Genomic DNA, 25,125 nt, shown 5'->3' on the forward strand with positions numbered 1-25,125 from the left:
CCCTCTTGCTGTGCTCCTTGGCCGTTCCTCACCTGTGCAGCATAGGGGATTTGGTATGAGGGGCAGCATAGGGGATTTGGAGCACCTCCCCAGAGTCTGGGCCCCATTTCCCAACCTATTGGTGGTTGGCCCCTGTCATTCCAGCCTATCTCCTGAGCCAGACCAGCCAGGGTCCAGAGAAGCACAAGGATTTGCAGGGGCTGGACCCTATCTTTTGGAGGCCTTGGCTAAGCCTGGGAAGGTTCCTGCTGAGAATCCCATGCTGGCAGCTTGGCTTTCTCTGGAAATAGCTTCCCAGCCTCCGGGAAAATGCCTGGAGCATGCCTTAATGGTATGGGAGTCCCAGGCAGAGAAAGAAGAGGCTCGCATTCTAGCCTCAGGCCTGTTGCCTGTCTGAGATGCCCATCATGATGAGTTCTGAACTCACTTCACCCTCACAGAGAATCATCCACGGGGCAGGTGCATGGCAACCCCCACCTGACAGTGAGGATGCTGGCAGGCTGTGGAGGTCACACTGTGGGGAACTACTTTGCTCTGGGGAGGCTGTGATGCAGTCATTCCACTGGCTCGGGTGTGCAAGCCCCAAGTTTCTTGCCCTTTGCTCCCCTCCAGTACTCCCCCACATCAGAGGTTCCCCACGGCCAATGGCATCAAGCAGGTAGAGACTAGGATGCCGCTGAATATCCTAGAGTGCACATGACAGTCTCTACAACAGAGAAGTACCTAGCCCCCCAGTGTCAGCCGTGCCAGGTCAAGAAACATGCTCTCTGCTCACCTGAGCCCAGCACGTCCTGCCCTTTTGCAGGTGTGGGCTCTAGGCATGCTGTCTGGGGCAGTTAAGAAGCCTGATCCCCTGGAAAATGAACTGCAGGCAACTCCTGAAGGTGGGCTGGCTTTCCAAAGGACTGGCGCCATACCTGCATCCTCATCGTTGTTGCCACCACAGCAACCAGGACAAGGAACATTTGTAGGTGCTAATTGTCACCGACAGAAGGCCCTGTGCTCCTGGCTCTGGACTGTGGTTGTACCCATTCTGCAGATGGGGAGCTCAGCATAGGGAGGTAACTTGATTAAGAACACGCGCGGATGAGAGATGAGTAGGTCTGCAACCCTAGGACTCATACAGCCCGGGTGAGCCCCACCTGTCACCTCTCCGTGTCCTGGTGAGCTACAGGATAGGTCTGGGGTCTGTGGAGCTCCCTCACATGTGGCTGCACCGGTATAGGTGCCCCACAACTGGGTGCTATTCCAGGCTGCTAGATCAGCCTCCAGGCTACTGGTCCAGTTTTCCTCCTGTCTCCTTGACTCGAGGGAAGAACATAAATAATTCAGTTCATTCAAGGGCAAACAATGGAAATGTCAGAGAGCAATGATTGAAATAACTTTTGAACAGGTCTTAATTGGCGAATTTGGGATGTGGCCCCAGAGGTTGTCTCTGGCCTTCAGAATCCCCTTTGCCCGGTGCCTGCCTGGGCTTAGCGCTGCAGCCAGGCCTCAGGGTGTCCTGCCTGCTGGCGAGCCAGGCACCTCCATTCTTGTGGCAGTAGCACCACCTGGTGGCCACCTTGGGGACCTGCCCTTTGCGTCCCCCCAGCTCTGAAGGCCCGGGAATAGGACACTTCAGATTGCAGCGTGGCTTCCAAGCCCACCTCCACCTCTGTGTAGTAGCGGGACGTGGGGCTGTTTATTGGGTTGTCTCTGATGCGGTTCCTCCACTGGATGATAACAGCACCTATATCTTAGTCAATTGTACAGCTTAAACTAGGTGATACCTGTAAACCTGGAGCTGCCCCCCAGCAGCCCCCCAGGGGTGGAGAAAAGACCCCTTCCACAGTGAAAACAGCACAACCATCACTCCACTGTGATTCACTCTGCACAGCTGGCACCCACGGCTCCCCCTGGGGGAGGAGCGTCCCATCTGTGAGGTCTTCGAGCTAGTGCTGTGGCCACCCACTTGCTGGGGTCAAGCATGGTCCCCATCCCTGCATAAGTGGGAACAGGGGAGTTGTCCAAACAGCTTTTCCTAGAGAAACCCCATGCAGAGGCAAGCAGGCAGCCAAGAGACAGGTGCCTTGAGGTGCTGGGAGGAACGCAGGTGGCTTAAGCGAGCTGGGTGTGAGAACCTTTCTTAACTGAAACAGGCAACTCTCACAGTCTCTCTGGCACTTTAGAAGGGATACGGATGGCAGAAATAGAGGTGTCCTCTCCTTGCTGGGAGGAGAGTCACAGCTCACATACTGTGGTCTGTGGCAAAGACAGGGCAGGGTCTGAGGGGCCCCAGAGAGTGGGACCCATCACAGGGCTGTGCGGATGTGGCTGGATGGTTGCAGCAGGAGGAACCACCAGAGTCCAAGAGACCCACATGGGCTGGCCCAGACCCTCTCCTGGGCCCTCTGCGTGGACATCTCTGTCTGCCAGTCCTCCAAAGTTCCAGGAACTTGTGGGAAGGCCAGGGGAGGAGCTGGTGGAAGAAAGGCTGAGCCTGGGGTGCAGGAGACAGAGGCTCATGGGAGGTTGCTTTGGGGGGTTTCTCCCCAAAAACCTGCTTTAACCTGTCTGGTCCTTTTGAGCTTCTGCTCTTTTGGCCTCACTCTGGTCCCAGGCCAGCCCTTGTCAGGGGTGAGCAGAGCACTTGGACTGATCCCCCAGGCACTACACCCAGATGAGTGGGAGACAGCCCCAAAGCAAAACTGCCAAGTTCTTCCCAAGCAAGCAAGCCAGGTGGGAGAAGATAGTCCCTTGATTGTCTCCCCAGACTCCATGGACCCCACAGTTCCCCTACAAGCTTGCAAGCCTCTCCTCCCACATCCTGTGTAGGCCCCCTTGTCACCTTCCACCAAAGCCAGAAGCCTCTTCCTCCCTGACCTGCCAGCCCCCATACCTCTCTTGCTCATCTCCTGTCACCCTGTGATCCTGAATCAGCTGATATGGCCCCTGCAATACACCCGCTCCACACTGTTCCCCTCCCGTGTTCCCTCCCTCCTCTCTGACCCAGAGGCCCTGTGCCTGCCGTGGGGCACAGGGCACTATCAGGTCACAGGCTGGCCCCTGCGTACCCACACCCTCCTGAATGCTCCAGGCCCAACAAAGATAAGGATTTTGGTCCTTGTTTCCTTTGTGCCCATCGTAGACGGGCCAGAACGTTGAGAAAGTTGGGACATGGGCAGGGAAATAGGATGTGCAAGCAGCTCTGCCTCTTGGGTGCCTGAAAGCTGATGTCACCCTCCTCTTCCATCTCTCAGAGTGCCATCTGGGCCGCATGCTCCCAGGGCCCAACACACTACCAGTGTTTTCTGAGATCTGCCTCCCCGGGACCACTTTGTCCTGGCACAGCCCTTCCCAGCCCTTCTCTCTGCCCCCTCCCCAGGGAGTGTCCTCAGAACCCAAAAGCTGAGAGGAGGGGGTCCCAGACAACCTCTGCTCTGGTGCCTGCAGCACAAGCCCCTGCAGGACCGGAGAACACATGGCAGGCTGCCTTCTTGACACGGGCAAAGACAAGGCTAGAACAAAATGCAAATCAATATTTCAATAAATTATCCTGCTGCAGCAGCAAAATCATTCCGGCTGCCAGAGGGCCTGGGATCCTGGGCTGAACCATAGGTATTTCTGGGAGGAAGGAGGCACTTGCCAGGGTCGGGCCAACCAAGAAGGGCGTGTTGTAAAGGAGGACCTTTACTCCAGGGTTCTCAAGCCAGTGACCTGGAGGATGTGTTTTGTTTTGTCCACATAACTTACTTTCATTGGAGCCAACATTTACCCTGAGGTGGGCTTACTTTGTAAAATCCAAATTTGAAGATTGACCCGAGAAACCCAATCTGGCAGCTCCGGGCCCCCATTTCTGCGTACCCACAGTAGCTGGGCACTGAGTGCTGTCGCCCCAACAGTTGTACACGGGCTCCTTGCTTTCCTACGGTCCTCCCTTGCCACTGATCAAGCCCCCCACTTTCTTTATCAGGGTGGGAAAATTTTTCTAAACTGACAAAACTAAAGCTAGATTGGTTTTTCTTACAATCAGTCTGCCTCACTCACTGATTTACATCACCTGCCTTGCCCCTGTCAGCATTTAGGTGTACACCACCTGCCCAGCATTTCCCACAAGCCCACTTCCTCAGCATTCTGGCCTCTCTCTCGTCCCCCACCCTGCTCCTCCTCAGCCTCTTTCTTTCAGCCTGGCTCCTGCCTTTGGTTCTGTCCCTGGCCCTGTGGTCCTTTATCTGCTTTCTGGCCCTGAAATGGGTGTGTCTTTCTGGCTAGACTTTTGACTCCTCCTCAAAGATGTGGCCAGAGTTGTTCTCCCACTGGTGTGGGGCAAACCAGCTGGACCCTGGAGACCAGCCGCAGGCTTTTATCTGTCAGCCACTGCCCCGTGGTCCCCTAAGGAGGAAGGAAGTGTGTTGCTCAAGACTTGCAGTAGCAAGTGATAATAACACAGCTCAAATTGACACATGAGATGCATCTGTGACAGGCAGCCTCTAGGATGGCCCCTGGTGACCCTGCCTTTTCATATTCATACTCTGGCATTGTCCCCTCCCCTTGAGTGTGGGCAGGACCGAGATTCCCTTAAAAATAGACTGTGGTTCCTATCTTGGATATGCACTGTCTTGCTTTCTCTTGGGTCATTCATGTTGGAGGAAGCAGCCTGTGGTAGGTGAGTGCTCTGGAGTGTGGCAGTAACCCTTGGTCCTGTAGCCCAGGAGGAGCTGAGTCCTGCCAGCAGCCACATAAGGAAGCATGGGAGCTGGTCCTCCCCAGGGGAGCCTTCAGATGAGACCACAGCTCCAGCCTCGGCTTGCCAGCAATCTTGGGAGAGCCCTTGATCCCGAGTACCCAGCTAAGTTGCTTTTGGATTCCTGACCCACAGAAATTGTGAGATAATAAATGTTTGAAGGTTTTCAGACCATAAACAGGTTTGGAATAACCTGTTATATAGTGACATAACAAACAGATCCTCAGCAGGCTGACCTCGGGCCTGGGTGAGCCAGGTGGTCATGTGAGGACGCGGAATTGACCCTTCTATAGTCTGGGCCCTGCTCTCTTTCTGGGTTGGCTTCTTCCTCAGGTGAGGTCTATTCCCGTGGTGGCAGGGGCGGGGGAAACTCGTACCAGCAGCTCCTGACTCAGGGTCTCACATACCTTGGCCCACTTTGGTTATGTGTTCAGTCTGAGCCATCACAGTACTAGGAAGATGTGGTACTGGGATTAGCCAGGCCTGAACTCTCCCACCACTGAGCCTGGGGTTGAACCCAGATGAACAGAGGGGATGTTTGACTGGAGGGGGACTGGGCTGCTATTGTCAGACAAGTATAGGCAAATGTAACTTAAGCCCACCAGGGCCTTGGAGGGAATCGGACTGGAATTACCCCAACGTGTGGAACCCTAGGACCCTGAGGGCAGACCAGCCCATCATGAGGACTAACCTCCTGACCTATGGGCTGGAAGACATAGCCATAGAGGAAACAGAGCCTCTTCCATTGGAGGTGGCCTGGCAAGACTGCTGAACTACTCTGTCGGCTTTGTGAGTGGTATGCTCACACTCCAGTGGGGCCTCTGTGGGCATCCTAGATGAAGTGCTCATTAGCAGGCTTGTAACTTCCCTCTGATTTGAACTCGGGCTGGCAATCTTAAACTCAAACTAAAAGCACAGGCCCCAAATTCTAGCACTAAAGCATATCTGCCCATGAGAGTCTTTTCCTTCTCCTTCCACATAGAACTCTTTCCCTAGAAGGGAGATTCTCTCACCTGATTCCTTCTTCAGAGCTGGGACCTCTCAAGTTTTTCTAGAGGCAAGCTACTGTCTGGCAGGGGCTCAGGCTGACCTGCAGGCATCTGGCTTAGATGAGACACAGATGCAACACTCTCTCTGCCCCTCCTGTGTCAGTCAGGGTGGGCAAGGCTATGCTTTGGGCTTACAACAGATATTTATTTCCTGCTCCTGTTCTGTGTTCAGTGTCACTGTCACTTATGGCCTGGTTGACAGAGCAGCCACCATCTCAACATTGCTGGTTTCCATGCCAGCAAGGAGAGATCTCTGCAGGGTCTCATGTGAGCAGTTAAATACTCCGATCAGAAAGAGGCACAAGTCACTTTTGCTCAGACCTCACAGGCCAGAGATAGTCACACTCTCTTCCCAGTCATGATTGGGGCAGTAATGCACCTCCCTTCCCCTGCTACAGCTTCTTATGGGCTGTCCATCTTTGTGCCTGTGTCCAGCAGATTCTGGTCCCCACATCTCTCATTCCACTCTGTGACTTCCTTCATTAGGACTCACTAGATCTCGTTATGTCAAGCTCTCTTATCTACCAGGTGCTCTGTGCTTGGGACTTGGGAACTAGTGCACCATCTTGTAAGTCATTGACTTGGATCATGCATGAGAACCCTGGCAGTGACTAGTCCTCCCTGGCCATGAGTTATTCTTCCTTCTTCTGGAACAGCCTGGCTTACCAACAATACCCTTATCTACTCAGATGAGACTACTATATATTTTGCTACTTATATTCAGGAAAAAGAATATGTGGCTATGCTTGATGGGTGTATTAATGCCAGGACAGAAACAGAACTTCCTGCATACATGTCTACTAAGGAATGAATATCTCTACTTTATGGACAGATGGATCCTTAAAGAGAAGCACATGCTCAGGACTCTGTGTAGAGAGAACTATTCAGTGGTGGGAGTTTGTCGTGAGAGGAGTGTATACACTGCCTGGTATGAGGACAGCAAAGAGGAAAGGAAAGCACACCCTATTTAGGAGCCTTGCTTTGGGGAAAATATGGTGTATGTTTTGTTTGGGGAGGCAGTTTAGGATAGGGGTTGAATATAGATCTTCAGGTTTCCTAGCTGACTAGGATTTCCTAGCTTGACTAAAGGCAAGTTACTTGACCTCTCTGAGCCTCAGTTTCCTGCTTGTCAGGGTGGTTGTGAGGACTGAATGAGAACTTCTATCTGCTGCAGTTTTTTCCCTCCATTGTGTTTGTGTTGTTTTCTGTAATTCCTTCAAACAGGGGGAAACATAAGGCTCCCTTTCCCTTGTTGGGCTTGCACATTACATTGAGAGTTCCATCTCTCCTGCCCTGGATCCTGCCAGAACTGTGAGCTCTTCAACATGAGGTCCACATTGCATTTGCCTCCTGTCCAAGGCCAGCATAGAGTAAGAGCCTGATAGACTGCAGGAACCCTGGAAGCAGCCTAAGTGGGATGGACTGTGTGAGGCCTCAGATGACCTCAGAGCTTGCTACCACATCTTACCTGAAAAGTGTGCAGTGGGTGTGGAAACCCAGGCAGGCGTGTATGACTGGGGAGCCTTTCATCTGCTCAGAAGAGTGGAGCCAAGTGAGAGATGGGTCCCCAGGGGGACTGAACTCAACGCTACCTGGACCAAGCCCCCAGTAGAGGGGGTCTGTGCACTACAGCTGGCTCATCCCCATCCGGTCCTCCAAATGCTAATCCCTCACTTCTGTGTCTCCCCCCTCCTGCAGTCCATGAGCCTCATTGAGATTGGGAATCCCTCTCAGAGCCTGGAGAATGTCTGCCGCTGGGCTTACCTCCAACAGAAGCCGGACACAGGTCATGATGAGTACCACGATCACGCCATCTTCCTCACACGGCAGGACTTCGGGCCTTCGGGCATGCAAGGTGAGCCTCACTTCTGCAGGGGCACAGAAAGGAGGAAGGCTGGGCATGAACCACTGGCCCTGGTGAGGGCCTCTGGCAGCCTTAATCTAGGCTGGGAAGGGTGTCAGGGCAGAGAGAGGCTATGGCCATCTTAGCCAGTAAGGGGCTGTGTAAGTGCTGGTGATCTCCTGACTCATTGAAAACCACCAGGGCCTCTACCATTTCCCCCAGGAAACTGCATCCCTCAGGGGGAGAGTAAAAAAAATCAAAGGTGGTGAAATGAGTAGAGCCTGGGGCTGGCAGCCTAGAGACCAGACAAGATCCAAGGCAGGGTTATTTGCTTCCCCCCATTTTTAAAAAACAAACTTGAATAATTTCTCTACATTTAGAAGTTAAGGCTTTCACTTAAAAATTCAAACTATATAAAACTGACAGATCTAAAAGAAAAAAATTGACAATGCCTGCAAGTATAATTGAAGATTTTAACACATTCTTAAGTAACTGATAAAACAACGGGTAAGAACATAGTTAAGGTTAAAGAAGACTTGAATGAAGAAACAAACTCACCAAACAACTGAGGAATACGTACTTTTGATGAGTGCAACATTAAACCATACCAAAGCAGACTATGTGAGGCCATCAGCAAATCTCAACAAAATACAGAAGATCGAAACCGCACAGAATATGTGTGGCCACACTTATTGTAGATCACACTGGAAAAGAAGGGTAACTAGAAAAACTATGAATGCTTGAAAATTAGACAACATGCTCATCAGTAATCTGTGGTTCAAAAAAGTAATGGTAGAAATTAAGAATATATTTTTAAACCAAATGATGACACTATGACATATCAAAACTCGTGGATGTAACTAACAATGATTAAACTGATATTTGTTAACCTTATTTCATTAGAAGAAAGGGCTGAAGAGTCAATCATAGAAATGCCTATCTCAAGAAATTCAAAAAAGAACAGTTAACTAAACTCAACAATAATAGAAGGAAAGAAATTATAAGTGTAAGAAATGGAAAACATTTGTAAAGAAAATCAATAAGACCAAAATTTGGTTGTTTGAAAAGCATGAATTAGAACTGGAATGCCTCCAGCCATGCTAGTTTAAAAAAGAAAGGAGGAAAATACAGATTTACTAAGATGAGAAGTGTAAAATAGACATCATTACAAATGTTACTTTAAAGAGGTACTAAGATAATGAGAAGGTATTTTGAACATCATGATGTTGATAAATTTGTTAATTTAGATGCAAGGTACAAATTCTTTGACAAAACATAAAATCTGAGAAAAAAAAGGAAAATCTGAGTAGTCTCATATCAATAACAATACTGAATTTATGATTAAAAGCCTTCCTTCAGAGTAAATTCCAGGGCTTGATAGCTTCAGCAGAGAATTTTTCCTAATTTTTAAGGAAGAGTAATATCAATCATACCCAAATCTCACAGAATGAAAAAAGAAGGAACATTATTTCCAACGGATTTTATGCGGCCTGCTAATATTAATACAAAATCTGAGATGGACATTACAAAACAAACATATCTCTCCCGTGAGTATATATACAAAATCCCAAGCAAAATACTAGCAAATCAAATCCAGTGCTATATATAAAAAGCACTATATGACAGTGAATTTGGGCTTATCCTAGGAATGCAAGGCTTAACATACGAAAATCAATCATTGTAATTCACCAAGTTAATAGAACAAAGGAGAAAAGCTTATAGAATCATCTCAATTGATTCAGAAAAAGTATTTGACAAAAATCAATATCCATTTATGATCAAATGTCTTATTGACTAGGAATAGAAAAAAATGTTCTAAATGTTGTAAAGGATACTTACCAGAAAAAAAGCTCTAGCAAACATCATATATAAAGGTGAAATGTTGAAAGTATTTCCTTTAGACCTGAGAATGGGTCAAGAATACTTGTATCACCACATCTGTTCAACATTATAGTGCAGGTCCCAGCCAGTGAAATAAGGCAAAATAAATAAATAAATAAAAATATAAGGGTCAGAAAGAAAGAAATCAAATTCTCATTTGAAGATAATATGCTTGTGTATGTAGAAAACCCAAAAGAATCTACAAGTAAATTATTAGCATTATTGAGTAATTTTCTGGATATAATGTCAACATAAAAATCAATTGAATTTCTGTATTCTAACAGCAAAAAAAATAAAATTTAAAAACTAGTACCACTTAGAATAATAAAAGAATAAAAAATAGCAAACATCTAGGAATACGTTTAACAAAAGGTATCCAAGATCTGGACCTGAAAACTACAAAGCATGCGTACAGAAGTTATAAAAGATGAAATCATTGAAGGAGTATGCTATGCTAATGGATAGAGAAACTCACTATTGAAAGAAATCAATTTTCTCCAAACGGACCTGCAAGAGAACACAAGTGCACTCTAGAGCAGTTTAGATCCAGCAGAATAGTTGGAGGATACCGACAAGTTGATTCTAATGTTCATCTGGAAATGCAGTGGGCCCAGTGCTCCCAAAAATACAGGAAGTAAAGAGTATATTTTGATGCAAGGGTTGACAAATGTACCATTAGAACAGAACACAGAGTCCAGACTTGAACTTACCCATGGGTAGACGCTTGATTTATTGTGAAGTGGACAGGAAAGACGGTCTCTTTAACAAATGGTATCAGGTCAGGCAAATATCCCAACTGGGGGAAAATTCCCTTCCTTTTTTTAACTTAATTTTTTTTCATTGAGATATAGTTGACATATATCATTATCTTAGTGTTAGGTGTAAAACATAATGATAGGATATATGTACATGTTGTGAAATGATTGCCACCATAGTCTAGTTAATATCCACCACAATACATTGTGTCAAGATTTTTTCTTGTGGGGATCCCTGGGTGGCGCAGCGGTTTGGCGCCTGCCTTTGGCCCAGGGCGCGATCCTGGAGACCCGGGATCGAATCCCACGTCGGGCTCCCGGTGCAGGGAGCCTGCTTTTCCCTCTGCCTGTGTCTCTGCCTCTCTCTCTCTGTGTGACTATCATAAATAAATAAAAATTTAAAAAAAAAGATTTTTTCTTGTGATGAGAACTTTTAAGTTCTACTCTCCTAGCAACTTTCAAATACACAAGATAGTTACCGTGACTGTTGTTTCCATGCTGTACATTATATCCTCAGATCTGATCTTATAACCAGAGGTTCATACCTTTTGACTCCCTTCACTCATTTTGCCCACCCCTCACCCTCTGCCTCTGTAGCTATGAGTTTGGCATTTTTTTTTTTTTTTTTAGATTCCGCATATACATGAGATCACAGGGTAGTTGTTCTCTGCCTGACTTCTTTCAATTGGCATAATGCTCTCAAGGTCATTCCACGTTGTTGTGAATGGCAGCATTTCCTTTTTATGGCTGAATGATATTCCAGTGTGTGCATACACCACATCTTCTTCCATATCCGTTCATCCACTGATGGGCACTTGGGTTCTTTCCATGTCTCGGCTATTGTAAGAATGCCGCAGTGAACATGGGGCTGTAGATAGCTTTTTGAGTTAGTATTTATGTTTCCTTCAGATAAATACCCAGAAGTAGAATTGCTGGATCACAGGTAGTTCTATTTTTAAATTTTTCAAGGAACCTCCATACGGTTTTCCACAGTGGCTGCACCAAGTTACATTCCCACCAACAGTGCACGAGGCTTCCCTCTCCTCCTCATACTTGCCATTCTAACAGGGGTGGAGTGATACCTCATTGTGGTTTTGTCTTGCATTTCCCTGATGATGAGTAATGTTGAGCATCTTTTCATGTACCTGTTGGCCATCTGGACATCTTTGGAAAAATGTTTATTTAGGTCCTCTGCCCACTGTTTAATTGAGTTGCTTGTTTTTGCTATTAGTTGTTTGAGGTCCTTATATATTTTGGATATTAACTCCTTATCAGATATACAATTTACAAATACTTTCTCCTATTTTGAGAGAGGATGTCGTGGTTAGAGGCAGCAAGAAGGGCCTTCTGTGGTGCTGATACAGTTGTATTTCTTGACTGCGGAGGTGGTTACACAGGTGTGATCCCTTTGTGATGATTCACTTGTTGTATCTTATGACTTGTGAATTTTTATGGATGTATATCAGACTTCAAAAGAAACAGCTTTTAAAAACTATATAAAAATATATTCAGAAGAGTGGACCCATTTTACCCCATTCCCATTTTCTACAGATACTCATTTTTATTAGTTTCTGATTGATTGTTCTAGTGATTCTTTTATAAAAATAAGTATATTTAGGGGCACCTGGGTGGCTCAGTTGGTTAAGCATCTGCCTTTGGCTCAGGTGATCATCCCAGGGTCCTGGGATCGAGTCCCACATCAGGCTCCCTGCTCTGTGGGGAGCCTGCTTCTCCCTCTTCCTTTGCCTGCTGCTCCCCCTGCTTGTGCTCTCTCCCTCTCTTTCTCTCTCAAATAAATAAATAAAATCATTTAAAAATACATTTATATAATGTACATGCTCATTACATCCACCACTTTACTGGCCATGAACTTTTATACTTACTGCCCTGCATCTTGCTCTACTCTTTTAACCTTTAGCTTCTTTCTGCTGACCACTTGCTCATATTTGCATAACTAGGGAGACTTCCTGAGTGACCCTGATCAGAGCCCAAATCAGTTTATATTAACAAAACATCTCTCTGGCACTGCAGCTGTCCTCTTTGCCACATAGATTGGCACCACAGTAGGATTCAGTTGGGAACACAGAATGTAATTCCAGATCCTGCTGAGCCCAGAGTAAGGCTCCTACTTAGAGTTGGTGCCTCTTCATTTTGAGGGGCTGCTAGCATCCTGCAAGCCTTACAGCAGTGAGCTAGGTGACAGAGTGCCCTTTTGGTGCTTTTGTCCAGGTGACAGCCCTTTTGGGGAGCAAAACTGTTCCATAGGGAGAGAAACCACCATAAGTTCTCTAGAGAGTGACCTCATCCTTGTTTCAGCTAAGGATGGCCAGACATTTTTTTTTAAGCTTATACCATGAAAAAGACCAAGATGCAAAACAAAATTGGAGAACTGACTCTAGAGGAGGTAGAGATGATTTAGAGACTGGGGGAGAACTTTTAAAAAAAGTAATCATTCCCAGAATGTTTGAGGAAATACATCCATAAACCCAGCACAGGTTGCTAGGAATAATTAGAGAACAGCAAAGAATTTTTATGAAACTAAAGATATAATGGATAAAATAGAAAATTCAGAAACTGAAATAAAAAGTCAAGGAAGGGATACCTGAGTGGCCCAGTTGGTTAAGTGTCCAACTCTTGATTTCAGCTTAGGTCATGATCTCAGGGTTGTGAGATTGAGCCCTGCTTCCGACTCTGCACTCAGCACAGAGTCTGCTTAAGATTCTCCCTCTCCCTCTCCTTTTGCTCCTCCCCTGCTTGTGTATGCTCTCTCGTTCACTGTCTAAATAAATAAATAAATAAATCAATCCTTAAAAAAAAGTCAAAGACATCCAAAAAAATTAAAATAGAAGAACAAAGACATAGAGGCTCAACCCAAGAGGTACAATATTTATCTAAAAGGATTTCCAGAAAGAAAGAACAACAACAAAATAAAATAAGTAGGAAGGGTATAAAGAAAAATATAAAGACACTTTTGCAAACCTTCAGATTGTAAAGACCCATGTAATATGCTAGGTAGTGTGAATATGTACATGCAGGCTTTGCATACAGTGAACAAAGAGATCTCAAAGTTTGACTCTAGGACACTGATTCCACAGCAATCATCTTAAAATCTGCAGAGCAAAAAATACTTTAAGATACAGATTTTCTTGTTTATTATAAGGGAGAAAAGACAGTGGTTCAATTACCATGCTTTTACAGACAAATCCAGCACCCACACACCCTGGGTCACCAGGCCCCCTGTCCCTTCTTCTCTCTTCTTCCCTTTGAACAAATTGCCTTGGGATCTCCCCATGGGATCTGTGAGAAGTGAGGCTAGGTCAGGGTTCCTAGGGCAGAGGCTCCTTGCTTGGTGGGTCTCTAGGTGATATCTTAGCAGAGACCCCCTTCTGCACACACAGCTCTGTACGCACTTCTTTATCTTGTCCGGGAGCAAGTGGCTAGGCTCTTTTCTCTGGTTTTCCTCAGTGTTGGGTGCAGTCTCAGTCACATGCCCCTTTCCAGCCTACCCCTCCTCATTGATGGGAATGCTATCCTCTGTCTTCCTTGGAGACACCCAAAGAACAACCCCACTCCGTGATCAGATTCAGCCCCCAGGGGGATCAGCTGTCCCATAGGACAGCCACCTGCAGGCCTTCTCACCCCCCTGCTTGGGCTGTACTAGTACATTCCTCAGTCCTCCCCTTGGTCCCTATGTGTGTCTCTATTTCCTGACTACTTTGGGCCACATAATGTAACTGGGTCGGCAAAATGCACTGTGTCTTCTCACTATTACCTGTGAATTCAGTGGTTCTTCTAAGCCACTTGAGTGGGGATGGGGCTGGGCTGGCTAAGGGCAGGGGGGGTCCTTGGGCATCTTATGTCAAAGGGATGTGGCCTGCTGCAGCCACCCCTGCCCACTCCCACTCCCCACCCTCTGCCTCTGGGAGTACCTTGCGTATGTCCAGCTCCTTTCCCTCAGACCCCTGGAAGAGGGGAATCCTTCAGAAGGAATGTGGCTCAGAATCTCCTCAGCCAGAGTGCAGATTCACTGGCTGAGAGGAATGAGGGCCTCGTTGTCTGCAGCTAGTCTACTCTTCAGTCCTCTTGGCCCATCCTGGCTACATGACAGCCGGGCAGAGTGGCATGCCGGCTCTTGTCCCTGGGCTCTGCCCTTGAGCAGCTTCCTGGCCACTCTCACTGCTCCCTGTGTTTGCTATGGAAGCGGGTCTAGCTAGGGTTTCGTAGGACCCAGAGAAGCCACGGAGGACCCAGAGAAGACCCTCTAGAGGGGGAATGGGCTCAGGGACCAGGGTTCCTATGGGCAGTAGGAGGAGGTATAGAAGGGATGTGTTGCTTGGGGGCCAGAAGGACACTCAGCAAAGTGGGAGGTGGGAGGTGGCATGAAAGAGAACAGCAGGCAGGAAGCTGCCAAGGTGGCAGGGAGTTCTAGCAGTTGAGACCTATGCCTGAGAAACTGATCCTGGCTGCAGGGTGGACATTGACAGTCAGGGCTGAGGCCTGCCGCCGGGGGTGTATGTCACCTGAGCTGTGCCAGTTGGTTTGGCTCATTTGTTCTGGGGATGGTAGGAGGCAATGGGGCCAGGGCCTAGCCATTCAGTCATGGCTCTGGGCCCAGGAGCTAGAGCCGCACTTTGCCTCCTCCCAGGCTATGCTCCTGTCACTGGAATGTGCCACCCTGTCCGCAGCTGCACTCTGAACCACGAGGATGGCTTCTCCTCAGCATTCGTGGTGGCCCATGAGACTGGCCATGTGTAAGTGGCTTCACTTGTTGCATGGGGAAGATCATGGCTTGGTGGGGAAATGCCCTGTATGAGGAGCACTTGGGATGTGAAGTCCTGACCCCAGCACTGCACAGAGCAGGCCTGAGGTCCAGGTTCTACTGAGGCAACAAATCAAAAGACCAGTTGGGTGTTGGTGGCCTTCTAGGCATTATGCCATTCAAGCCCCTGGGTGTGGGGCCTCCTTACCCCATTTACACATGAATAACTGGGGTTTTGAGGGAGTCTGGCCCAGAATTAAAGAGCTGGAGGTGGGGAAGCCACAACTCCATCCAGGTATGTAGCCCCCAAGCACCCCCTGAATTTGGGGAAACCGCAGGGCCGCTGGATCTGTGCAGGGACGTGAGTACATGCTGCTGAATGTGTGGAGGTTCTCGGGCCTCTGCCGTGTGCTCCCACACTGCCCTGGCTTTCAGGACCCAGCTGGTGGAAAGCCTGGCTCAGGGCAGACCAGAGAAAGGAAAGGCACGGGGAGCCGCTGGGGAGGCTGGGGTGGCCCCCTGGCTGCCTGGCAGTGCAGCCCTCCCAGGGGAGGGTCCAGTGAGGCTGCCTTGCCCCCGGCCCCTTCCCGCGCAGGCTGGGCATGGAGCACGACGGGCAGGGCAACCGCTGTGGCGACGAGGTGCGGCTGGGCAGCATCATGGCACCCCTGGTGCAGGCGGCCTTCCATCGCTTCCACTGGTCCCGCTGCAGCCAGCAGGAGCTGAGCCGCTACCTGCAGTGAGTACCGTCCTGTGTCCGCAGGACCACCCTATAGCCTGGGCCCTGGGCTCAGCTCTGGGGCGCAGGTGCCCCCGATGTGCCTGGGCCCCACCCGAACTCAGGTTCAGTCCTCCAGCCTAAGGTGTGGGGAAGGGAAGGGAGAGCCAGGAGGTTAGTGTTTGTGGCAGGCGAGGTCCCATGGTTAGGGGGCCCGGCCTTGGATGGAAAGTGGGCACCCTTAATGCAGCAGCACCCTTAATGGGGTCCCTGGGTGGCTCCCATCAAGGAAGAGAGAGGCAACAGGGCTGAGGGCTGGAGTGTGCAATGGGCCTCGTCCCATGGCTCGAGAAGGGCCTAGAGCTGCCTCAGGGGCTGTACGCTCCCCCTGAAGGCTGCTTGCAGCACCCACGTGTCCCCTCACAGCTCCTATGACTGCCTGCGGGATGACCCGTTTGCCCACGACTGGCCGGCGCTGCCCCAGCTCCCCGGGCTGCACTACTCCATGAACGAGCAGTGCCGCTTTGACTTCGGCCTGGGCTACATGATGTGCACGGCGGTGAGTGTCAGAACGCCTCTGGGGACCCCTGCCCTGTCTGGCGAGCTTCTTAGGAGGTGGCTGGGGTTGGCATGGCTCTTGAGGGCAGGACGGAGCAGGCTCTCCCTCTGTACCCGCTGCCTCTCACTGGCTCCGGCCCCCAGTGCCCACCTGGCCAGTCCAGATGGGGTCCTAGTAATAAGGGGCTGTGACTGGGAGGTCACCAAGGGGTGGGGGGAGGGCTGCTGGTGAGGCCCCTGTGCTGCCTGCAGAGGTGGGGAGGCCTTCCCCAAGGAAGAAGTGAGTGTAAAGGCTGAGTGAAGGAGAGGACATTCCAGAAGGCAGGAATCAAACGTGCAAAGATCTAGAGGTGAGGAAACAGCATAGAGAGGAGCAACCACTTGTTACTGGGGTCTGGTGCCAGGGCAGAGCCAGCAGCAGGAAACCCGCGCATCAGAATTGACTGTACCTGCTGATCAGGGCCCACCCTGTCCAAGGCAGTGTGGCAAGAGCATTACTGTCTGTTAGCATCTGACCTAATGCTGCTCTCAACTGCAGGAAGGAAGGGAGGAAACAAAGTATTCCCATTTTACAAATGAGGAAACTGAGGACCTAGGTAACACGCCTAAGGCCACAGAGCAAGCAAGTGGTGGACTCGGGTACTGATGCAAGTGGTCTAAGCTCTTGCACAGCTGCCTAAAGAGCTTGGTGGGCTTGATTTTCATTGCCACAGGGAGCTCTAGAAATGTTTAAAGAGGGCGGTAGCATGGCCAGGTCTGAGTTTCAGGTGGATCCCTCAGGCACAACCTGGAGGAAGGGCTATGGATATAGCAAGCATAAAGGCCAGAGAAGAGGTGACTGTGGCGTCCAGGGAACAGAGGCCAAGGCTGAAGCAAGACAGGTACAGGGGGGAGGGCTTCAGGAGGTAGAGTCCTCAGCCCAGGGTCTATAGGTGTCCTTGAGGCCCTGCAGTGACAGCCCCTCCCTGCCACTCGTACCCAGGCCAGAGGGATGCCCACGAAGCCTTCCTGCCAGGTACACTGGCTCCCAGCTGTCTGTCCAGGCTCCAATACAAGTGCAGGGGCCAAAGCCTGGGGGTTGGGGATGCCCCACTGCCGGAGAGACATGAAGCAGCCGCTGCATTCTGGAGGTTGTCCCAGCCTCAGAATCACGGGGAGCTCAGGGCACCACACAGGCCTGTCCTGGGCAGCCGAGCTGTGCCTGACTCCGCCCTGTCCAGGAGGACCCTGGGGGACAGGGTGAGGCCCCTGGAGGGTCCCTGCAGTGGGAGGCAGCCTGGCGAGCTGCTGGTACTCTCTTCCAGTTCCGGACCTTCGACCCCTGCAAGCAGCTGTGGTGTAGCCACCCTGACAACCCCTACTTTTGCAAGACCAAGAAGGGCCCTCCCCTGGACGGGACCATGTGTGCACCTGGCAAGGTGAGTCGGAGCAGAGGGCAGGCCGTGTGATATGCACGGGCTCCAGGGACAGGCACTGCAGCACGGGTGGGGAGAGGCCTGGGGCCTTCTCAGGGGACCCTGCCTCCTTTCTCATAATGCTGCATACGTGACATCCCAGACTCTCTGCACCCCTCTACTTGCAACACACTAGTTTTTCTTTCAGAGCAAACCTGGTGTCCCACAGCTCCTCTCTGTGCTTCAAGAGGAGCTTGGGAACCCCCTCATCTGAGGAGCAGTTTCAGGGTTCCCACAGCCTTCTTTCCCCCCATGGACACTGTGAGTGAGTGGGTCACCTCACTTTAAGGCCAGCATTGGAGGCTGTTGGCCACCGGGTCCCAAGGCTCAGCATTAGGCTTCGCCTTTCCATCCCTGTGGCCTCCGTGTATGCCCCCTGATGGGCACATTGTCCCTTGAGGCAGCTCCATGGCTGCTCCTGGCACCTGCCAGCCACCCAGACCCACTCCTCATCCTCCAGCAGCTTGACAAAAGGTGGGCTTTTCTCACCATGTCTTTTCAGCCAAAACTCTGGGCTTGATTCCCATAGGCTCATATAAGATCGCGTGCCTGCTCTTCAGTCAGTCGCTTGCTGCGGGCTAGCTTATGTAGGTGAGCCTAAACCTGCATGACCACCCACGAAGCCCCAGACCTGAGTGGGGAGTGCAAGGGGTGCACATCAGCACGCGGGCCCCAACATCAGGCCCCCCAAGTCAAGGCCCCCAGGCCATCTGGGCATGAGGTTCTTCCACGCAGGTCTAAAATTCTGGCTAATTTTAGTTCCTGATAGACCTTAAAGATAGAGGTTCCCAGGCTCACCCCTGCAGATTTTGGTTTGAGATGAGGATGGGGAATTGTGTTGGTTTTTGTTTTTTTATCTTTTAAACTATGGTGAAATTTGTACAACATAATATTTGCCATTTTAACCGCGTTATACAATTCAGTGACTTCTCAGTATATTCAGTGTCTTGCAGCCATATCATTAGGTAGTTCTAGAACTTCTTCATCACTACAAAAGGGGAGCCTATTAAGCAGTGACTCCCTGCTCCCCTCCTGTCTCCTGCCCCCTGGACCACTAATCTGCCCTTCTGTCTCTGTGGATTTGCCCATTCTGGAATTCTAGAGGAGCAGAATCAGACAGTATATAGCCTTTTGTGTTTTTAAGGTTCATCCACTGTAGCACATATCAGTGTTTTTTTCCTTTTGATGGTTGAGTAATATTCCACTGTGTGGCTAGATGATAGTTTGTTTATATGTTCACCCACTGATGGACACTTGGGTTGTTTCCAACTTTTGGTGCTTGTGAATAGTGCTGCTGTGAACATCTGTGTACAAATTTTTGTTTGAAGATCTGGGAATTGGTATTTTTCAGGGTGAGCCTAGGTGATTGAGCCGTGCCCCCAGACTCCATGAACCGTTAGAAGTTGGAGGTGAGATGTTGTTAGTAATGTGCCAGGGACCTCATAAAGCCAGAACTGACCATATAGCCCTCCTCCCCACAGAAGTTCAATGGAGGGCACAGGGGCTTGGAAGCATTTGCCACAGCTCCTGTGACAAGCTCAGTAGACACTGAACTAGGGACTGAGCCTAGCTCAGCATGGCTTCTCACCCCACCCTCGGTCCTCACTTTCGGCCATTCCACCCTGCATAGGCAGAAGGCAGATGGAGCAGGAGTCTGGCCTGAACAAGTGTAACCACCAAGGGATCCCAGCCACTGGGAGAAGGTGGGCCAGGAAATGCCTGCATTTCTGGAATGCCAATTGCCCTCCCTTCTCTTGTGGGGCGGGGAGGGGGCAGTCTGGTGAGGAAGGTGCACAGATATAGCCAGAGTGCTTCTTACAGAAACCACTGACCTGGCCATTGCCCTTCATTCATTTTTTTTTTAATTTCTTCATTCATTCTTTTTGGTGGCATGATCCTTTATTCATTTAGCCCAGTAAATACAATTATATTTTATTTGTTAAAGAGTAGAGCTTTGCTGAATGTGTTTGGGGGCAGAGCTGGGGCTGGGCTCAGCCTGCCCTGGTTCCCAAGAGCACAGAGTGAAAGCTGTCCCACATCAGGAATTCTTGGTGTGTGAAGCTGTGGGTGGAGAGGCAGGGGGAGAAGCATGGGCACTTTCTGGGGGCTTATCAGACTCCTCTGCCTCTGTGTGTTTGTTATCATTTAATATGCTACTCATCACTGTGTGATTTAATACTTGGGAGGCAGCCATCCCTTACCTTTCCCTTTCCAGAAAGAAAAGCCACAAGGGCAAGGAGAGAAGGGAGTGAGGATGGAACAGGAATGAAGGACTCCTCAGGGATGAAGGCTATGATGAGTCAGCTGCCCTCCGGGGGGCCCCCAGTAGGGGGTGACAGAGTTCAGGCTCAGGACACAGTGTGGCGACCTGGGATCCTTATCGTGCATACTCTCCAGCAGCTCATCCCAAGCGCATTGTCCCCTCTTGTCCTCCCCAGCCAGATTGTTCTCCTTCTTACTCAGTTTCATGTATTATCCACCATCTCCCAAAGAGAGCAATCCGTATCTATATTCCACACACAGGGATGACCTGGAGAGAGCACACACAAGAACCACCTGCCCTCCACTTTTTGGTTTCATGCTCGTTTGCTGTCTGGCCCTGGGTCAGACACAGTGGGGGCCAGGTAGGCAGGGGAGGTCTGCGACACCTTTGGGGTTCAGGGCCCCATGCCTCAGAGAGATGAAGCAGAGAGGATCAGGGTGGTGAGGAAAGAGCAAGAGCCGGTGGTGCAGAGCTCTCCCATGAGATCAAGAGATGGGTTTGGCTGAGAGAGGAGAGGGGAGCATGTTGCCCTTGGACAGAGAAGTGGGTAGTAGGCCTGAGCATCAAGCTGCTTGGTCATCTCACATCCGTATTTATTCATCCATTCACATCCATCACATGTGTCCGCCTCCTCTGCCTCCTTCCGACCTCACCATCTGTGAGGGTTAGCCATGAGCATGAAGAGACAGCTGTTACATGGCAGTGAGGATGGGGCCAGGGAGTGGCCTGTCAGGGAACTCAAGCTTCCCTGTCACTGACCCCACTGAAGCCGCAAAGGTAGGGAGAAGTGAGATGAGAAGTCCAGGTGGGAGATGATACAGAGCAGGAGCCTGGGGAGGAAGGCCAGTGAGGGCAGATGAGATGGGGAAGGGTGGTGCTTTAAAATACAGCATATTAATATAAAATTTGAGGTGGAGTGAGACCAACAGACCAGAAGATGATTGCCAGTGAAAAAACAGTTTCTCACAGATCCCGAAAGGAAGGGCTACAAGGTGCCACGTGTGGAAGCACCAGGATGGGTCAGGGGGCAAAAGGTGGGGGCGACTGTGCAGAAGGGGAGGTGGGTGGACAGATGGGGTAACTGGGTGATAAACATTAAGGAGGGGCGCATGATGAGATGACACTGGGTGTTGTATGTTGACAAATTGAATTTAAATTAAAAATTTTTTTTTAAAAAAAGGGAACAGGCGACCCAGGATAAGCAGGCTTAGAATTGGCCAATGTTACACATATAATATCAGTGGGCTGTGGGCCAGAGGGACTGCCCTTAGTCCTCTGGTGCCTGCCTCTGGGGTGATTCCAGCAGGGAATGCTGGCCTTGAGAATGACAGTCTGACAGAGGAAACCCTGGATTGGTTGGTTTGCATTTAAAAATCACACTACTGTATGAGTTGTTTACTATTACTCTAGAGATTGGCTAATCCTGGGAGGGGCAGGCACTTTAGGGTCTTTAGGTGTCAAAGCATTAGAATCCAGAAAACAAAAGACATAGTGACCCCACATGGCTCTCCAGGAGGCCATGGTGATAGCCAGCTTCTGTCTCTCCCTGTTCAGTTTGCTGGCGACAGGCATGCCCAGGATACTGTGGAGCAGGGTCAGGTCCAGCACAGGGGGCACTCCCAGGTGCCTCTGCTCTGCAGGCCAGGCTGGTGGGCTCACACAGGGTCAGGGCAGAGGGTGTCATGCAGGCCCAGGGAGGAGGTCAAAAATGACTCCTGCCTCAGTGTATCTGTTGGCAGGAAAGAGTCCCCCATTTGCTCTCACATTTGCATGTGGCATCTTGGGGAAGTGATACCCACCCTCAGTTTTCGCGAATTCCATTTCAGAAACACGTGCCCCATGTAAATGCCCTGCAATGCTCCTGTATAAAGCTTCCTATTTCCCTGCATAGTTGAGAACTGGCAGGCAGACATAGTGACAGGGATAGCTCAGAATCTGTACCTGGGAGTTCGAGCCCTGGGTGTCCTTCCTCACATGGGACCTTGAGCCATCCTTTCTCCCTCCAGCAGGTCACCTAAGTAAGTGTCCAAGTCACTTATCCTCACAGCTCCCTGCTCGGGACACGCTGGTGGGTGGAGGAAGGTTGAGGATCTCAGTGGTTCAGAAATGCTAAACATGCACTTCTCTGAAACAGGGCAGTCCTGCCTCAAAGGCTTTCAGACAACCCAGCAGAATTCCTAGCCTGCTGAGGTGCGTCAGCGCGCTCATGGTACTTATCCCATGAGGCAGCCCATCAGCCTGTTGTGGTCTCAGAATTCACTCAGGAGAAGCAACTTTATGCTTTTAAATGTTCAAGCCTCTCTGTTGCATGGAATATTTGTAGGCATTTAAACTTATGTTTATAAAGCATTTTAAAAACATTACACATGTTTGTAAAAAATAATAACCCTAGGGCGCCTGGGTGGCTCAGTTGGTTAAGCGTCTGCCTTTGGCTCAGGTCATGATCACCAGGGTCCTGGAATCAAGTCCCATGTTGGGCTGTCTGCTCAGTGGGGAGCCTGCTTCTCACTCTGCCTCCTGCTCCCCCTGCTTGTGTTCTCTCACTCTCTCTCTCTCTGTCAAATAAATAAGCAACATATTTAAAAAAATAAAAAAATAAAAATCAGCCATTCAGGAAGAAATAAACCAAAATATTGGAAGGGTGGCTTCTGGGTGGTGGATTTAAGGGTGAGTTTCCCTTCTTTTCGTCTTGCTTGGTGTTTTCTACAATGCATGTGTATTGCCTCTGCTCATTTGGACCTGAGCCTGTGGAGGAGGTGGTCCTCCTCACACTGTGGGCGTGTGGGATGTCAGAACCCAGCTCCCTATTTCCAGACTTGGGACCGATGTGTCCAACAGGGACAAGGAGACCACTGTCTGGCCTCCGCCATTCCTCCTGGTCCTTGGTTCCCTTGACCAGCAGTGACATGGAGGTTGGGTCCCAATCCTAGCCTTCAGAGATGCAGGAGCGCTCACTCTCCGGTGTCTTAATCAGTTCGGGCTGCTGTCAAAAAAATGCTACAGACTGGGAGCTTAAACAGCAGATATTTATTTCTTACAGCTCTGAAGGCTGGAAGTCTGAGATCAGGGTGCCAGCATGTTTGAGTTCTGGTGAGGGTTGCAGAATCCTCTTTCTCACATCTTCTTAAAAAGGCACCAATCTTAAAAGAGGTTTTACCCTCATGACCCATCACCCCCCAAAGACCTCCACATTCTAATACCATCACATTGGTGCTTAGGCTTTCACATATGGGTTTTGGGAGGACACATTCATTCTTACCTGGGCCTTCTTCCTTGCCTTGTACCACCAGCTAGGGGGCCAGCAGCCAGCATTTCTGTAGGTTCTTCGCCTCCCTTCCATGGTTAAGTGAGGGGCACTGTGGGGTGAGAGATGAGGTAACCATGGCCTGGAAGGACATGACCAGTGTCACCAGTGGCCTGCATGCAGCCAGGCCTGCCTGACCCCAGGCTTGCCAGCTGTGTAACAGCCTTATGATGATGGAGCCATTGGCCACTTGCCCAGAGCCCAGAAAGGGGAATCCAGAGAGTGGCAGCCTCTGTCACACCTCACAAGGGCTCACACTGGTGTGAAGGCAGGACTGGGAGTCCCTGGGTGGGTTAAGGAAGGGCAAGAGGTCTGTGTCAGGAAGAAGGAAGGAAGGAAGGAAGGAAGGAAGGAAGGAAGGAAGAAGGAAGGAAGGAAGGAAGGAAGGAGCAAATAGGGAGGAAAGAAGTGAGGCAGCCTCCCGAAGAGAGTTGTACACAGGGATAGGGGAGGCAGGAAAGGGCCCTTCTGAGAGATGAGATCCAGGACAGATGCCTGGCAGTGACTTGGGCATGGAGGTGGCATCATGGCTCCCTTGGAATGGATTCTGAGACAAAGATCCGATTGCAGCCATCTTTCTGGGGAGCGCTTACAGGAGGATCACCATCTATGGGGAGAATGAGGCATCAAACAGCAATATGGCCACAATATGGGTGTCAGGAGACCCTACCCAAAGCTCTGGGCTGGCAGAGCTCTGAAGCTATGCCCAGCCTTGACCAGTAGTTGGTTATGCCTGTCCCCAGGAAAGAGGCATGACTCTGGGACAGGAAGCACACTTTGGCTGTGCATGTCCTAAAGAGGGACTCAGTTGTGAGCATGAGCAACCAACACACTTCTTGGCTAGGGGGAGTGAGAACCTGAGCCTGGAGGGGGATTTCTTCTGGCATCCACTGCACTGGATGTGGGGGAAGGAAGTGGGGTGATGGGTTTCCTGAGCAGAGGCATTCCCAAAAGCAGGGAGGAAAGACAGTGTGGTCTGTTCAGAGAGCAGTCAGCAGCCAGGCACCTGGCATGGTGGTGGGAGATGAAGCAGGAGGGGTGAGTAGGGAGCTGGTCATACAGGGCCTTTGATACCAGGCTAAGGAGCTAGTCTGAATCCTACAGCGTGGGACCCTGCAGAAGGTTTTGAGGAGGAACAGAGGTAAATTTATCATGAAGCTTAGGATATATAAACTCCGGGCTTCTCACTTCCACAGGGCCCCTTTCAGGACCCCTCCTGTGTTCACATGGTCATGTGTTTTCATAAATTTTGCAAAAGTATATTTTAACCATAAGATCTAGCCAATTAAGATCACTTCTCTTTTCACTCCCTCTCCCCTTCCAACATACTTCTTTCACTGGCATTAGAGTGGCAATAGGTGCTTTGTGGCTTTGGCTAAGGAGAAATTGCATTTAAGGTCTACTTATTGGCTTATTTACATGGTCTCAGTATCTTTCATGTACAGCTAAGTTACTGTAGTTGTCCAGGGGTAGGAATAATGTCCAGAGGCATTCCTACCACCGCCTCGCCAACTCATTCAGCGTCACTGTGGAGTATGTGCTGTGTGTCCCCTCTGATCATTGGACAAAAGGAGCCTCAGCTGGACCTAAGGTCACTACAGCTTCCATACTGACGATAGTTTGTTTGCTTTTGGGGGTCTGTCTTGCAGATGGGCTCCTTTAAACACAGATCCTACTTGGACGTCTCTTTAAAAAGGCTAAGTGTAACCAGATGGCCTGCTTGTTAAAAAGCTGTCCACGCCTCACAACATATGTACTACAAAATATAAAGGTGCTAAAATAAAATCCCAAAGACCAGGAGAGAAATCTGAGTGC

General features: G+C 49.9%; 1 protein-coding gene across 1 annotated transcript in view; it reads left to right on the forward strand.

Moving 5' to 3' along the window:
• The window catches only part of ADAMTS2 (ADAM metallopeptidase with thrombospondin type 1 motif 2), a 224,564-nt gene that overhangs the window by 161,374 nt on the left and 38,065 nt on the right, over window positions 1-25,125 (forward strand). The window contains exons 6-10 of the mRNA XM_035697210.2: window positions 7,474-7,630; window positions 14,900-15,005; window positions 15,609-15,752; window positions 16,158-16,290; window positions 17,594-17,707. Of these exons, the coding sequence (XP_035553103.2) occupies window positions 7,474-7,630; window positions 14,900-15,005; window positions 15,609-15,752; window positions 16,158-16,290; window positions 17,594-17,707 (654 nt within the window). The remainder of the gene's footprint in view (window positions 1-7,473; window positions 7,631-14,899; window positions 15,006-15,608; window positions 15,753-16,157; window positions 16,291-17,593; window positions 17,708-25,125) is intronic.

The sequence above is a fragment of the Canis lupus genome, chromosome 11, assembly GCF_003254725.2.
Source record: "Canis lupus dingo isolate Sandy chromosome 11, ASM325472v2, whole genome shotgun sequence".
NCBI classification, from domain to species: Eukaryota; Metazoa; Chordata; class Mammalia; order Carnivora; family Canidae; genus Canis; species Canis lupus.